Genomic DNA, 16928 nt, shown 5'->3' with positions numbered 1-16928 from the left:
GGAAGGGGAAGAAGAAATATAATCAAGCACACCTTAGTCTCTAGAATGAAATCGTTGTTTTTCATTACTCTGCAGAGGTCCTTGACAACAGATTTTCCCAGTGCATTTTGTCCTTTTTATTTCCTGGCAGCTGGTACCAAGAGAGTTGATTGTGGAGCCAAGCGAGCTATAGGTGTTAATAATCTCTTCACCATCTTTCATGAAGCTGCCCATCAGCCCAGTGGTGAGGATCTTTTTTTTTTTTTTTTTTTACATCTCAGAAAAGTGGTGAGGATCTTTGTTTTCTTGATGCTGAGTTTCAATCCATAGTGAAGGCTGCAGTCCTTGACCTTCTGCAGTAAATGCCTTAGGTCCTTCTCAGTTTCAGCACACAGGGTTATGTCATCTGCGTAACGCAGGTTGTTGATGAGTTTTCCCCCAGTCCTGATGCCACACTCCTCCTCACAGAGCTCAGCTTTACGGATGATCTGTTCCACATACAGATTGAAAAGATGTGGAGATAGGATGCAACCCCGGCATATGCCCTTCCTGATTTTGAACCATGCAGTATTTCCTTGCCCTGCTCTGATGACTGCCTCATGGTCCAAGTCTAAGTATCACATGAGCATTATCAAGTGTTTTGAGAGTCTCATTCTTCTCAAAGTCAACCACGGTTTGTTGTGATCCACACAGTCAAATGCCTTTGCATAGTCAATGAAACACAGACATTCCTCTGGTATTCCCTGCTTTCAGCCAAGATCCATCTGACATTAGCTATATTATCCCTAGTGCCACTATAAGTACTTAAATAACAAGAGAGAAAACAAATTGCCACCATTTTTATTGATGACATGAAAATTATTATTTAGTATTATAATAGATACATAATAAGGGTAAGAGTGGAATTTTGGTTTTCACATTTTGCGAAACTGAGGTTCAGCATTAATATTCCAGGTCTTCAAAATTGATGACAAAATATGTGACATTTTTCATATATTTCATCTTAAAATGTTTTTACGCAAATGAAAGACTAAACTCATTGCTGTCTAGTTGATTTTGACTGAGAATAATCCTGTAGGACAGAGATAAACTGCCCCACAAAGGCTGTAACTCAGTTTGGAAGCACACGGCCTCCTCTTTCTCCTGTCTAATGGCTGGTAGGTTCTAGCCACAGACCTTTTTGATTGTGCCATCTGAGCTCCTCTTTAGCAGATTGTTGTTGTTGTTGTGTGCCACCAATTCGTCTAAGACCCACTATGACCCAGTGAACGACAGGACAGAACCTTTTCCTTTCCTGTGCCACGTGTACAGTCTCTGAGATCCTTTAGTCCATTGTCATGAACATTCTATCAGATAGTCATCTTGTAGAAGCTTCATTTTAATTGAATGTATTCCTCTCTGAAGGCATTATAGAATCCTTTTAGGTTCTTTTGTTGATGCGAGCCATCTAGCCTGTCTGTTGTCACTGCAAACTAATCACTTCTGACTGAAGGTTAGGGAGAAGCAGAAGTGCCTCAGTCATGAAGTGGATTTTGAAATCTAGAAATCTTGGCAGGTGTATTGAGGCCCCTAAGAAACTCCTGATGCAGCTGTCCAAGCTCAGAAATTCCATCTCCTGCCCATGTGAGAGAATGGAGATGCTGTGTCTTGTTTTTCTGTTTGATAGCAAAGGAAGTGTGTAAAGCAGCTTCATGTTTTTAATGATTGAAAAACCTTAGTAGTTATCAGAAAGGCATTACTGCTAGGAAAAGTTTTATAAATAAATTTGCTTTGCCATGAAATTTGGGTTAAAATTTATTAAGAAATACTAACTTGAAAGACCCAGTGTACAAAATAATATATTTGAAGTTTGTAAATAAGCCAGTATAAAATTTTTTAAAAAATACTATCTTCAGCAGAAACTAATTTCTAGAATCAAGTGGTTGTGGTGGCCTAGTGGCAAGAAGGCTCCATTGCAGTCCCAGAGGTTTGTGGTTCAAATCCACCGGATGCTCTGCTGGAGAAGGAGGAACAATCTCCTCCTGTACCAGTCAAATCTGATTTGACAGTACATACATAAAAAATAATAAAATTTAAAAAAAAAAGAATCAACTAATGTAGGGTGGTTATCTTGTTCATTAAAACTTCAGCTTTAATCTTCAGTTAAAGAAAGTCTCAAAACTATCACAGCTAAGCCACTGGCCTTCACCCTGAGCATCAGATCATTATAACTGATCCTTGAGGTGATTGGTCACCAATGAGATAATGTTTTATAATATTAATTGGAGTACCAGTCTAAAGATGTTGAGAGATCAGACCGCAAGATCTACTTTTAATAACAACTGCTGTTCCCACTTTCTTCCTGTGATTTCTAGGAAATAGCTGTTCCTATAGGCAAACAGTAGCACCTTTTCTATCTCCAGCACACTTCACACAGATCTCTAATGTAATACATAAAAATTACTATTATTTACATACCCACCTGTTTGATTAGAATATGAAAGTTAAAAAAAAAGAGAATATGAAAGTTCTCAAGGGCAGATCCTATCTTTTTTCCCCAGAGCTTAGCACCTACTGTAGGAGAGATAAGCAGTTAAGTGAATGGCTGAATGGCTTAGTCATGCTCAGGATGGAAGAACTAAAGTGCAACAGAAGAGTCCTGGCATTGATGTGACGTCTATTTTGAGTGAAATCTGAAAAAGCCCTTGGGTTCCAGCCGGAATTGAACTCAATTCTCGTTTGTTTCCACAGCTCACTCATATTCCACATCTGCTTCAGACCAGGGACTCTCACTTGTAACTGGACTTAACTTTTATGGTAAAATATGGGATACATCTTTCCTCTCCTCGTTTGCCCTAACATTCCAGTATTCTTTCATATGTATTACTAGTTCCAGAAATGGAGGGAAAGCATGTTCCATTTTGAGAGTCAAATGGCCAGAATAGAATTTTTAATTGACGTTTTTGTTGTTGTGATGATTATTCTAAAAGCACAAATTTTAGGAATTTTGCTTTTTAAGATTCCACTCTCTAACTTAAGCATGAAGAAACATTAGCCTGAATATTGCTAGACTTGTTTAGGAGAGCTCGATTTACATGACTTCAGTTTTACATTTACAGATTTTTTGGCAAAATCATATTTTTCCATCAGCTTTTAACATTAAGAAAGTTAAAGTGATGTATTAAAAGCTCTGCAAGAAAGTAAACTTGAACAAAAAAATTTCCCCCTTCAGTCCCAGAGGAAAAATGAACTTTCAGATTGAATGCTGTACCTAACAAAAGACCTGGCTGAGCCTGAAAGTATTTATGATAAAGCACAGGGCTCAATTCCTCCTTGATCCTCTGTCCACACTCCAAGGAAGGCTGGATATTTAGTTTTATGATAGAGCATTCTTACAAAGTGTGTAAAATCTAAACAATCAAATAAATCGTCTTAGAAATAATAAAACCAGGTTAAATGTGAGGAAACCAGAACCACTCATTATAATCATAAAACTCACCTTATACATAAGGGTTTGCACACATTGACATTGCTAGACATACAGGAACCCCCTCCTGGATTTAAGAATGGGTTTAGTCTCCTTTTCTGTTTTTGAAAATGGAAGAGATTGGGAATGCCACGGCATGTAGGAAGAGCTTTGTGCTTCATAACTGCATGAACCACTTGAAGGCTGTTAACTCAAAGAGAATGCGCGTGTAGGGAGGCGTCCTCTTTGTGATGAGAAGACTGATGTCTTATCATGTTTCAGTACCATGGGTAGGGGGCATTGTCATGATGTCACTTCCTATGCCCTGTGTAGTATGGTAGTTCTCCCACATTAGCCAGCTTAATCCTCTCAGGAACCCTTTAAGGGATAAGGAATAGCATTCCCATTTTAAAATTGAAGAAGCAGAGTGAAAGAAATTAAGTAACTTGCCTCAATAAGAAGCTAACCAGGCTTCCGACTGCAGAGCCCCAAAAATTAAATGCTAAGGTCCGTTAGAGTCAAACAGTATTGAAGACTTCTTTAAATTTACCATTCATGACTATATTCATTTTTTTTTTTTGTTGTCTCCAGTTGTGGCTAAAACGAAATGTTCACAAAACAAATTGTTTTTTCATTCACAATACCCACAGTGTAATCACACTTTCACCACTTCCTTCCTATAATGCTCTTTTCTATCCATGGCTGGTTATATTTTTGTGCATCTTGCTGTGTCTTCTCTGACTTTAATGTTACTGTGCTGATATCTCTCTCTCTCTCTCTGTGTGTGTGTGTGTGTAAATACAGAGAGAGATGTTGCTGGTGCGTACCACAGAGTTGAAACTGACCGTAGCACATCCTTTTCCTGCAGAGCAGCTGGTGGCCTTGAAGCACGTACCTTTGGGACTGCAGCACAGCGTTTTGGCACTAGGCTACCAGAGCTCCATATAGATGTGCGGGTGGAGGGCAATATAGTCTTTCCCTTCACTCATCTCAGTATGTGTCTACTGCATAACAGCATACGAAGTAAGAGTGGCATCCACTTCCTAAACTTGCCTCTGGAAACTCTATCAACTTTGATAAATGTCAATAGTTGTCGAGGGCCTTCAGGCCTTTTGTTCATAGAGTCACTATGAGTTGTGCTCCACTTGAAGGCAGTCAACAACAACAACATCTGTTTATTCATTTTTACTCCACTCTTTGTGTATCGAATCTTGCACACATCCATCACCTTTTATGTTAAAAGTTCACACATATACTGAGTTTAGGAGCCATCAGGTTGACTATGACTCATAGCGACCCTGTCAGCAATGAACCTGAACCTACCCGACCCTGCACCATCCTGACGATCTGCCAGTATTCTCAAGCTCACTGTTACTGTCACTGTCACTCCAACGGGTTGAGGGTCCTCCTCTCATTCTCCGACTTTCTTTCTACCTTTCCCAGCAAGATGTCATTTTAAAGGGCTGGCCCCTTCTGGCAACAAGTATGTGAGATAAAGTTTTATCATCCTTGCCCCCAAGGAGCACCTTCACCGCACTTTGTCCAAGACAGGCTGTTTGTCATTTGGCCGTGAATAGTCAGGGACTTTTTTCTTTATCAGTACCACACTTCAAAGGCACTGATTCTTCGTCTGCATCCCTATTCACTGTCTAAATTTCAGCTCCATAGGAAGCAGTTGAAAAATCATGATACACCATGTCTTTAGCCCATTTTGTAATTGGGTTATCAGTCTTTTTCTGTAGGAGTCAAGTCCAAAAACATAAAGATCACAAGAGACAAAATGGTACAAAATGTAGAAGGCTTTTAGCCTGTGATATAAATAAGCTGACAGATATAACCAGAAATGCACAACCAGCGGAAAAGAATGGAACCTTCTAAAGATTAACTCCCTGTGTGCATGAAAAACTTTTTTCAGGAGGGTGAAAAGAAAACCTACTGACTGGGCAAAAACCATTTGGCAATGCCATCTCAGACAGGGATCTCATAATGAAGTTAATGCCCTTTACGCATTGTTCCTCCTTGATCACATTGTATTTACACTTGCTTTCTCCCACTGTTCTCGTCCCCCACAGAGACATGGTGTCCTGTTTGCTTCTATCTCTTATCTTGCTGTCTTCCTCGTGCTGTTTAAAGTCAAGGACTAAAAAGATACATGGAAGTCTTTGTAGTAGGAAATAAATGTGGGGTGTGAGGCTTCCTGTCTGTTCTCAGCAGTAGAGCAGGACATCAGGGAATAAAGCAGTCTTTGTTCCTAGATGACATCTTCATGAGACCTCACTTTTATCCTCCCATATTTCCCTCATCGTCCTCCTCCTCTTCATCTCTTAAGCTCTTCATTGCCCTCATTCTCTCTTTCTTAAAAAAAAATCTGAGTTTAAAAAAGAAACATTCTGCCTGCTTAATTTTTTATGTGCCTCATCTCATATTTAAAATGGAAAAAAAATTATATTGGTATGAAATGCCTTGTTGTTTATGTTGTTATAGTTCATTTAGGAAGCTCTTGCTTCACCTTTGAAAATTCAGGGCCAAAATACAAATAAACAGACATTGCTGCACTCAAAATGTTCAGAGGAACCTCAACATTGGCCTCTTCTTTCATTGATTGTTTCTTAATTTGCAAGATAGTGTTAACGTTTGATTATAAAATGAAATTTCATGCATTGAATTGCAACTCACACAGGACAGCTGTCTGCCTTTTCTCTTTGAGCCCTGGTAACACTGTGAAATGGAACAAGTAGATGTTGGCTAAGTGACTTAAACAAGTTCTTCTCATCACACTTCTTCCTCAGATTCAGGCCAGAAGACATTCAAGAGGAAGCTATCTGTCATTAACTGGGCCTTTTGGCGAGGCTCCAGCACTCACCTCGACAACCTGCCCATGTCACCAACCTCTCCCATGCCAGGCCAGCTCTTTGGTGTTTCTCTGCCAAATATCTGTGAAAATGACAATCTACCCAAACCTGTCTTGGTAAGTTTTGGTTGGTTTGGGTTTGTGTTTGTGTTTGTTTTGTTTTGTAATATAAATAGCAAAGTATAGAAAGGAAGAGCTCTAGGAGAGAAATCTATTCCCAAATAGAAAAGTCATAGACACCTCCTGGCATTGGGGGAAAAAATCTATATTTAATTATTACTTCAGAGAATAAAATCTGGTTTTGCTGTTGCAGGATCATAATGCAGACGTAATAGGAAGAGATAATCCAGTCCACTGGTTTCTTAAAGGGGTCTCATTAACGTGCTTAGAGCATTTTCTCTTTGGATGGAGAATCCTGATTATATTCTTTCAGATCCTTTCTCAAACTCACACTATTCTGAAAACCCCCATTCTGTTAACTTAAGCACCAGAAACTTCCCAGTTTTGGACTTTTTAAAGCGTCCTACCTACATTCTGTATGTATTTCTGAAGTGCTTACACATAAAGACTCATCCAGGGCATAGATGAAATGTGCGTGCAGATCATTTGTTGTTGAGCAGCATTTCTTGGATTCAGTAATCCTTCCAACACTGCAGTGAATTTATGTCATTTTGTGGCACAGTGTGCATCTATAGACACCAGCTACTAGTCAAGACACTCTGTTGTTATCCTTGACAGCATATTTAGGGGTGGTAGATGTTATTATCATCATTAGTTGACACACAAAGCCTCCAAACGTTCCCCAGGGTCACACAGTGAATGCAGGTCATTCTTTCTGCCCAGCAAGCAGAAGACATAGAGGTGGAAAGGCAGCAGAAGAAAAGATTGGTTAAAGGGGTTGTACAGTGAAGAAGGATCCACGGAGGACATAACATTTGAGCCCATACATGGGAAAGTATGAAGTCATATAAAGGGGAGAAAAAGCAAATAAAGAAGGGGTTTGGCAGGCATGTCTCTCCAAAGCTGGGGAGGAGAGTCCACACTGGAGAATAATAACAAAAATTAGCGAGGTTGGAGAGGGACAGTTAACTGGTGCCTTACCTTGAAGCAGTCAGAGAAATGGCTATTAATTCATTAAACAAAGGAAAACCTTTTTAAAGCAAGTATTCAGGGTGAATATTTTAGATGTTGATCATAGCAAGAATAAATTGGGGTGGGGGGGGGAAGACCTGTTAGAAACACTGAAGGAAGGGAGGATTTTCACTTTCATCCACCCAGTTCTGTCTTTCCCACAGCATTCCTTCGCCTCTGGCAGCCAGAAGGGCAAGTTCATATTCCTTTGCTGACATATCTGAATGTCATTGTATTTCTTTTATTTCTCCTTTGTTTCCCCCACAGGATATGCTTTTCTTTCTTAATCAAAAAGGACCCCTCACCAAAGGCATCTTCAGACAGTCGGCAAATGTAAAATCCTGCAGAGAATTAAAAGAAAAATTGAATTCTGGAATTGAAGTGCACCTAGACTGTGAATCGATTTTTGTGATAGCATCTGTCTTAAAGGTAAGAGACGTCACCCACCCTACGGGGTAACTGTAGAGCAAGACAACTGGGAATAATGTTCGTCAGTAAACAAAAAAAGACTTATAATTTGAAAAAGTATACTACTTCACAAATTCAACACTGAGCTTTTAAAAGCCATCACCCAGAGTATGACATGTTGGTGCTTTTGTTATTTTTTTAAAAATTGTTCCTCCTTAGTCTTCACTCCTGCCACCCAGACAAAAAAATTAATGTAAGCATACCTATTTACTGAAACAGGCATACTTTTTAAAAATTTTTTTATTATTAATTGCAATGAAAATTTACAGAGACTTTGGACTTCCATTCATTCATTATTGCACTTTTCTCCCCTCCCAAGCCTTCCCTGCCAGTACACTCCCCTTTAGGAAAAGTAACACATACCGCTTTTTTTTTTCTTTTCTTTTTTTTTTTTAATTTTAATGAACAAACAGGCATACTTTTGAAGAGCCTTCTCACTGTCTTATTAACAAAGGCAAAGTTTTCAAAATCAAGCTTTTGTCAAACTTTAAACACTAACCTTAAAAAAATAATTCCTGACAAGGGCCACTGAAAATCCCATCCATTTATGTAATCATGCCCACATACATTTCCTCCCCTGTTGCCTAATACCTTTTACTTTAAAAGTGGCATGGGCACAGACCCATGAGGAAATGCTCAAAATCACTGGTAATAAAAGAGATGCAAATCAAAACCAAAATGAGATACCATCTCACCACAATAGCAGTGGCAAAGTTTAACAGGACAGCAAGCAGTGGAAAGGATACAGAGAAATAGGAACTCTCATACATTGTTGGTGGGATTGTAAAATGGTACAATCACTCTGGAAGGCAGTTAGGGGTTTCCTCAAAAAGCTGAGTATAGGAATCCCATATGACCCAGCTATTCCACTGCTTATAATATATCCCGAGAAAATTAGGACTGAGACACAAACAGATCTGAACACCAGCATTATTCATAGCAGCATTATTCACCATCACAAGAAAGTGGAAACAGCCCAAATATCCAGCTACAATCAAATGGATTGAGAAATTGTGGTACTTTCACACAGTGGAATACTATGCAGCACTCAGGAGCAATAATTTCAAAATTTACTATATAACTTGGGAGGGTCTGGAGGGCATTAAGCTGAGTGCTTAACCCAGTCTCATAAGAACAAATATGAGATCATTATTGTATAAATAGATAACTAGTAGAATGTGTATGTAGACCCAAGGCGGAGAGAGGGTCGGAGCAGAGGGATAAAGACAGGCAGGAGTGAATCACTGGATCACACAGTTTGATGGATGGAGGGAGAGTGGGTAAAGGAAATGGAAAAGATCTGGTGGGATCTGGAAACTATGATGGGCATAGTTCAATGTTGATTAATTTTATAAAATACAAGGAATCAGCATGAAACACAATTTGAATGAAGGATAGTGGGAAACACAATGCATATGAACTTTGTAAGCAAATCAATACAAAATAAAGGGTTTTATTTTTTTAAAAAAATGTGACAAAGAAATGACATCAACATCTGGGACTCCTTCACCTTTGCTTCCTTTGGCTTTCTTCAGTCCCATGGCGGGAGAAGAGGGATAAGAACCACAAGATTAAGACAGTCATGTGTATAGTTACAGAGCTCTTCTGAAGTATTATCCTTGCACATTCTTGGAAATGCCTCACATTTTGGAACAACCCAGAATCCAAGTCTGCTTTAAGCAAATCATTTGACTCAGCAGTAGCTCCTACAGACGTGCCTTGATTTCAAGCTCCTGGCACGGCTGGAGATGCCATGCAGGCAGAGCTAGAGAAGGGGCCTGCATCCCAAGGCCTGTGGCTTTTAAAGGCATCCAGGAAAACAAAAGGCATAGTCTGGAAAGACCCAAAAGGAACACCCAAGTGCAGTGCCCAGCTCGGCCTGGAATCGTGCACCATGAGCTTATGAACAGTCAGACAATTCCTAGTAAAACGTTGTGTCTGTTCGACTGCAGAAATTTACAGTCAAATGTCACTCACAAGAACCGGATAGCTGTTGTGTGGTGGGTTTATGATTACTCTTTAGTCTTGGGACAAAATAAAGACATGTTGGTGTACTTAACCAGATATTCATGCCAGGATGCATATGCTTGGTGAATTCCCCAATGCTCCAGTCTCACGCACATCGTTTGTTCCTTCCATCTCAGTTTAAAAAGGCTAACTCGTGTTGGTGTTCCATGTTTTAGAAAGTGCTTTCCTTGACAGCAGCACGCTTGTTAAAATTTGGTGTTTCATTGCGGAGGCTATTGCAAAAAAATCATGGTTTTATAGGAGTTAAGTTGTACTTCAGGTTGCAAAAATAAAGGACATAAAGACCCAGATAATGAGGAGGCCTGGTATCGATGTTTTCTTCTGATGTAACTGCATTTTTACTCCCATTTCTTCCACATAGAAACCGATACTTGTGGCTCTTTTATGAGTTTTTGTTTTGCTTTGTTTCTTGTTTTTAAGGCCATTTTGAAGTGGTACTTAAAGTTCCTTTCATTATTTTTTTTTTCTTTCACTTACGATGGGTTTGCTTAAGTATAATTTAACTCTTCAAACTACAATTGAAAGAAAATTGCTTTCGGGTGTATAACTTGGCTTCCCCAAACCTTTGAGAAGGAGTTGCTGTTCAGCCCTGCAGGAGTCTTGTAGAGTTCTGCTCCTGACCTGAGTGTGGGCTGGGAGGGGAGGAGACCTCCAGTTGCGTACTGTGACTTGCTGATTGTAATTCCAAACCAGCTCTCCCTTCCTTTTTAGTTGTGATGGCAGTTGTATTTCGTAACTTGTTATTGCAGCTGTGGGAGAGTTCATTGAGATGTTACAAATCATTATCTTTCAAGTGTAGGTTTAAGACTTAATGATGTTTTCCTTCAAGGCAGATCATAAGTATGTTTTCCACTGAGATTCAAAAGGAGAGCTATTGTCACCACTACCTCATTTTGAAATAACAGATTTTACCTCTTCTAACTCTGAATTTTAAAGTGGGCGAATTGCTAAATTTAGTTAGGAATTATGAAAATGCAGTAAGTTTACCCCAAAAGAGGTAACTTTTTGATGATACAAATGAATCGCAAGGAGCCAGGTGCATTTCTACTGGAAGACGTAACAGAAGACAGCATTTGACTCAGTGCTTCCTTTTTGTTAGCTGCTCTTCTAAAAATGTATAGTGTTTGAGTGACATGACTTCATAGAAGACTTTCATTTGTTTGATCTTCAGGTATTGTAGAATCTCAGTTACACTTGGCCTTCTCCTGCCCCTTATTCATCTCCTGCCGTAGCATAAATAGCAAGAGTTTGACAGTGAAATAGTACTCACCTCCATTAAAACTGGAACCAGGCTTGTCATTGAGAGGTACAAAGATGAAGATTCGGGTATATCTCTGTCCTAATCAGATAAGCAGATGGACAAGAGGCATACCTAACTAGCTGACTAGAACAGTAAGTTAATCATAGCTTCTTTATTAGTAATATAAACACAGTATAAAAGTTACACAATATGTGCTGCTTGTTGTAGGTCACACACTAAGCCAAACCTCACCGCCTTAACTACACTTAGCAGTTCTGACTCAGCATCTCTTCCCTGGTTTCCAAGACTGGAAATGCTGGCTGTTGGAGACGGCAGCTTTTGCCCTCAGAGCACCTGGTGGATCCAGTCCACCCACCTTTCCCTTATCAGCCTGATACATAACACAGCATGCCACCTGGCCTTCTTGTATGGCACACAGGTAAAATGTACCTGGTTTTCCAGGAAGAGTTAAAGGTGGCCCTCTGCCAGCTTTTGCCTAGCTCCATGCTGTACGTGAGTAGGCACGTCAGTACTTAGGAAGGAAACTGTATTATAGTCTAGGTGAAGATTAGACCTTGAAACCTTCACCTGGTTAATACTATGCCAAAAGCATCAGAGTGAGTTGCCCAGATTAGAATTCATGTAGAATTAGGGCCAGATTGAGTTTACTCTTCAGCTTTTTACAAACAAAGATCAAACAACAATCACCCTTGTTCGTAGCCTGCTTGTGCCAGTAAGGTTCACAAAGACTAGAAGGGATAAACATCTGTTGTGAACATGTAGTTTAGTGTCCATCAAGCACAAGAGTGCTGCCTAGGCTCCCAGAGCCCAGCCAAGTCTGGAACACTTTGTCCCTTCAAACACAGGAAACCCTTTCTGTGGGAGCTACAGCAAGAAATGCTCACAGAGCTCTGTTTGCAATGGCACGCCAGTGACGCCTGTAACAGGGCATTATATTTATTCACTGATCTTTCCTAACAGTGCCCGGCACATCTCTAGTCTTAAAATGAGTAATCATTTATCACTAGACTTGGAACCTCACATAGGTGACACATCCTCATGCATTTCTTATTTCCAGAAGAGATGCTGAGCTATGTAAGTGAAGCACGTGAAAGCCAAAGACATTGTAAGTTAGTAGGGGAATGAGATCAGTTCCTGTCCAGCTAGCACAAAAAAACGGAAGCATCAGTAATATTCACAGACTGTACGGTGTTAAGACCTCTGGTGGCTTAGTGATAAGCAGTTTGTGCTGCCCACCCAAAAGGACTGCAGTTCAGATCCACCAGGTGCTCTGCAGGAGAAGGATGGGCAGTCTCCTCCTGTGCTAATTACTGCCTCTGAAAACAAGGTAGAGAGTGTCATGGAATGGCAACATCATCAATTTCTGAGCCCTATAAAATAAGAGTAAACTTAGCACTTAGAAATTTTACCTTGCTTACCTAGTTCTCTTAATAGAAAACATATACCACAAGTGAGTGCCACTAAAGAACAAGTATTCTCTCCTGGTTTAAGAAAGTAGAAGTCCAAATCGGAGCATTAGCTCTGAGAGATGAGTCCTTCCCTAATATGCAGTCCCAGGAGTTCGTGGCATTCCCTCGCATCTGCCTTCCCCTGTGGTGTGTCCCTGTATTGATTCTGCTCTTTTTATAACTCAGAAACAATTAGGTTTAGGATCCACCCTCCTCTGGTATGATCTATCTCACTAACACAACAAAAGAAAACTTTTCTTAAGCAGCGTCACATTCCCAAGTACAAGCAGCCAAGGCCTCGGTGCATATTTTAGGGGGCACAGTTCAGTTCATAGCAGCTGGCATTTGTGATCTGTTACGCCAAATTTCTGAGGCCCGCAAGTATAACATTTTCTTATCGGGAAAAGCAAATTATAACAAATTATGACAGACATTGAGAAGAATGAGAATCTCAGGAACACTTAATTGTGTTCATGCAAAACCTACACTTAAACCAAGAAGCTGTGGTCAAAATAGCAAAAAAGCACTGCATGGTTTAAAATCAGAAAAGGTGTGCACCAAAGCTATACCTTTTCTCCATACTATTCAGTCTGTACATTAAGAAGCTAAACTTTATGAAGAAGAGTGTATCAGAATCAGTGGAAAACTCATCAGCAGTCTGTGTTAAGCAGATGACACAGTCTTGCTTTCTGAAAGCAAAGAGGATTTAAAACGCTGCAGAAGATCAAAGACTATAGTCTTCAATGTGGATCATATCTCAACATCAAGAAGACGAAAAGAAATCCTCACCACTGGGCCAGTAGGCAACATCACGATAGACGGAAAGAATATTGACGTTGTCAACAATTTCATCTTGATTGGTCCACAGTCACCACTTTTGGCACCAACAGTCAAGAATTCACAATATCTATTGTACTGGGTAAATCTGCTGTCAAGAATCTCTCTACAGTGTTGAGGAGCAATGATGTAAGTTTAATGACTAAAGTGCATCTGATTCAAACCATGGTTTTCTCTATTAATTGTTTTGCATTGCAAAGTTGGACAGTGACTTAAGGATGACAGGAGAAGAACTGATGAGTTAAGGTGTTGGAGAAGAGTACTGAGTATCCTCAGGACCACCAGGTGAAGTGGTAAGATGCTGCGCTGCAATCCCGAAAGCGTGCAGTTCAAATCTACCAGATGTTCTGTGGGAGAAGAATGGGCAGTCTCCTCACTTGCTAGTTACTGCCTCTGAAAACCCACTGAAGGGTTAGCTATGGGTCTGTTCTCCCACTTGAGGACAAATTACAACAACCCAGAGGACAGGTCTTGGAGAAAGTGCAGCCATGGGGTGCTCCTTGAAGACAAGGATGACAAAACTTCATCTCACATGTTTTGGGCATGTTGTTAGTAAGGGTCAATCCTTAAAAAAGGAGATCATGCCTGGAGAGATCAGTGCGAGAAGAGGAGCCTCACGGTGACACGGTGCCTGGAACAGTGGGTTCAGGTGCTATCAGAGATGGTGTAGGACACGGCAAGGTCCAGTTCCATTGTTCATGGAATTGCTATGAGTTAGAGTTGATTCAGTGGCACTAACAACATCAACGTGTATGTTCCTGTTCGCTGTGAGCTTTTAGAGAAAGGAAAAACAAAGCTATTGTGAGCATTGTTTCCTTTTAAAGAATGCACACTCAAAGTCATAAGACCTAGGCCTGCCTGTGTGAGAAGGTTAATTTTAGCTATTATTATTTTACTGTTTGCTTTTGCTTTTTTAAAACAGAAAATTTCTTTTAAAAAGTTCAGTATACTTTGGCTAAAATATGGAAGCAAAACATGTAGAACCCAGAGGGGAACTCTGATGGGTTAGTGATAAGGAGTTGGGCTGTCAGCCCTAAGGTAGGTAGTTTGAATCCAGCACCTGCTCCAAGGAGAAAGATGGGCCATCTCCCTGGTGAGATTAATGGTATCTGAAAATCCACTGAGGGTCAGCTATGAGTGGATTCTGACTCAACAGCACCCAACAACAATGAGGGCAAAAGGGCAAGATTTAGGATACTTTATCCCTAGGCCCTGTCATGCTGTACTAAATTGTTGAAACTTCGACAACCAAATTATTTGAGGCTGGGCAGATTGTCCTTTATCTTTCAAACACTGATTGTCCCTCCAGCTTTTATTAAGAAAATCAAACACATGTCTCTGTGTTCAAGTCAGTTGGCACAGAGTTCTGTGTGTGTCCAAAAAAAGGGTGGCCTTAACTGAACTTTCCAACGAAATGTTTTTTCACTAATTTCTATAGTATACACTTGGCTTAAAAATAGTGATTTAGGCTCCTCCCCGCCCCCGCCTCGGCAGTTTTGGCTTGTGACCCTAGAACCCACTTTTTCGTCTGTCGTACTCCGACCTTCCACGGCTGCAATGCGTTTCCTGGTCGCCACGTTTCTGTTCCTGGCGCTCAATGCCACTTCCCTAGCAGAGCCCGTGAATTTGAAAGGAAGTGAATGTGAATCCATGCCCAACCCAGCCATGCCAGTTACACAAAGGACAGTCTTACAGTGTCAATGCCACCTTCACAAGCAATACTTATTCCCAAAACAGCACAGCCTCGGTGTGTGGCATTATATTGGGTGTTGACGTTCCCTTTCCTATTCCTGAGTCTGATAGTTGTAAGAGTGGCATTGACTGCCCCATCCAAAAAGACAAAACATATAGTTACCTGAATAAACTACCAGTGAAAAGTGAATATCCTCAAATAAAACTGGTGGTGAAGTGGCTACTTAAAGATGACAAAGGAAAATATCTCTTCTGCTGGGAAATCCCATTAGAGATCATATCCTAGAGATATTCTATGCCAATATGTCTGTAGGGTTGAAAGGGCACGATTGAGGGGAAGGGAACTGGAGGAGATATCAATTCAGAAAGGAAATCAGTTCCATAAGAAGAAATGTCCAGATTACTGTTGTATGCCTTAAAAAATCTCCAAGACGCTTATGTCTCCTTTTGTAAAAAGGCTTGAGAAAAGGGTTGAAACTCCAGAGACTGTCTTATCTTCAGTGTTCTTTACAGGTGTAACAGAGGTGAGGACACAGGTCCTGAGGCGATTGCTTAGGGATATCAGACAACATGCCTTTATTTCATTGGCCCTCACATAGGAGGACAGGTTTGAAATTGCATCTATCCAGCTGGGCTGTTACACCCACAAATTCTTTGTCTTCAAGTGCCTCATTGAGTTCATGCATCTGGCCAAATTAACATCTCCAGCCCCATTGGTTTAACACTCACTGCATTGTCGCCCAGCAATTCACAGATACTCAACTCTGGATGGCTGATGGTTCGCTCTGGTTGTCTCTTGTCTCCTTTCCTGCCTTAGATTTTATTTTCTTATTATTACTATTTTTTTTTTTTATGCAGCACATGGTCAGATGTTTGGGGGTTTTTGTTGTTATTTTAACATTATTAACTTGTGGCATTGTTACACACCTAGAAATCTCTCTTTGAATAAAGACTTGCCAATTTTGTCTTAAAAAAAAAAAGTGATTTAAAAATATGGTTTTCCCCCCCCCCCTCTATGTTAAGGATTTTCTACGAAATATCCCAGGAAGCATTTTTTCATCAGATCTCTATGATCATTGGGTCTGTGTAATGGATCAAGGCAACGATGAAGAGAAAATAAATACAATTCAAAGGTAATTAGTCTCTAAAATAGCCTTGTTGAAAGCTTATGTTTTATAAAGACTTCTCTAGTAAAATAAAGACAAGTATCAAAGTCATGCTCATAAGGACCAGTTTAAAAACAAATTTCTGCAGCCGCCGCCGTTGTAACCCTTATTTCTTTCTTCTGATCGTGTTGGTATGGAGCACTTGACCACTGTCCACCTTCATTGTATCTTGACACTGATAGGAGCTGACATCCATTAGTCCAGAAGCTAGTGTTACAGGCACAGTCTAGTTCTATGATCTTAATTTTTCTAAATATTTAACCAACTTGTACCTAGATTTCAGCAACCCAGTAAGTACATACATAATGAGCCTTCAGCCTCCTTCCGGGATGAGAAGGGAATACACAGAGAGTTAGCATTCCCCTGCAGGGGGCGCACCACTCACCAGGAGGTGATGAGGAGGAAGGGGCGCTGGGATGCAGTGCCTTACTTCTGCAGAGGCTCAGTGCTGGTAGAACACCCTACCTCCTCACTGCGTTACAAGAGAAGAGGAAAGAAGTGCCCTGTACCACAGATTTCCAATTCAGTCAGTGCAAAACCCAAAATCCCAGGGTATTTCTTTTCTTAGCTTTCTAATACAAATTATTACATAAACAACCACTGTTGATGGACGTTTTGTACC

The 16928-nt window shown here is 40.3% G+C and overlaps 1 protein-coding gene across 1 annotated transcript in view; it reads left to right on the top strand.

Moving 5' to 3' along the window:
- Positions 1 to 16928, top strand: part of ARHGAP20 (Rho GTPase activating protein 20) — a 146022-nt gene that overhangs the window by 118634 nt on the left and 10460 nt on the right. Inside the window, exons 10-12 of the mRNA XM_006890859.1 lie at positions 6214 to 6392; positions 7674 to 7835; positions 16164 to 16273. Of these exons, the coding sequence (XP_006890921.1) occupies positions 6214 to 6392; positions 7674 to 7835; positions 16164 to 16273 (451 nt within the window). The remainder of the gene's footprint in view (positions 1 to 6213; positions 6393 to 7673; positions 7836 to 16163; positions 16274 to 16928) is intronic.

This window comes from Elephantulus edwardii, unplaced genomic scaffold (genome assembly GCF_000299155.1).
Source record: "Elephantulus edwardii isolate Elephantulus edwardi_28Jun2011 unplaced genomic scaffold, EleEdw1.0 scaffold00093, whole genome shotgun sequence".
Lineage (NCBI taxonomy): Eukaryota > Metazoa > Chordata > Mammalia > Macroscelidea > Macroscelididae > Elephantulus > Elephantulus edwardii.
The sequence above is the reverse complement of the archived record's forward strand: the minus strand, read 5'-3'. Positions and strand labels throughout refer to the sequence as shown.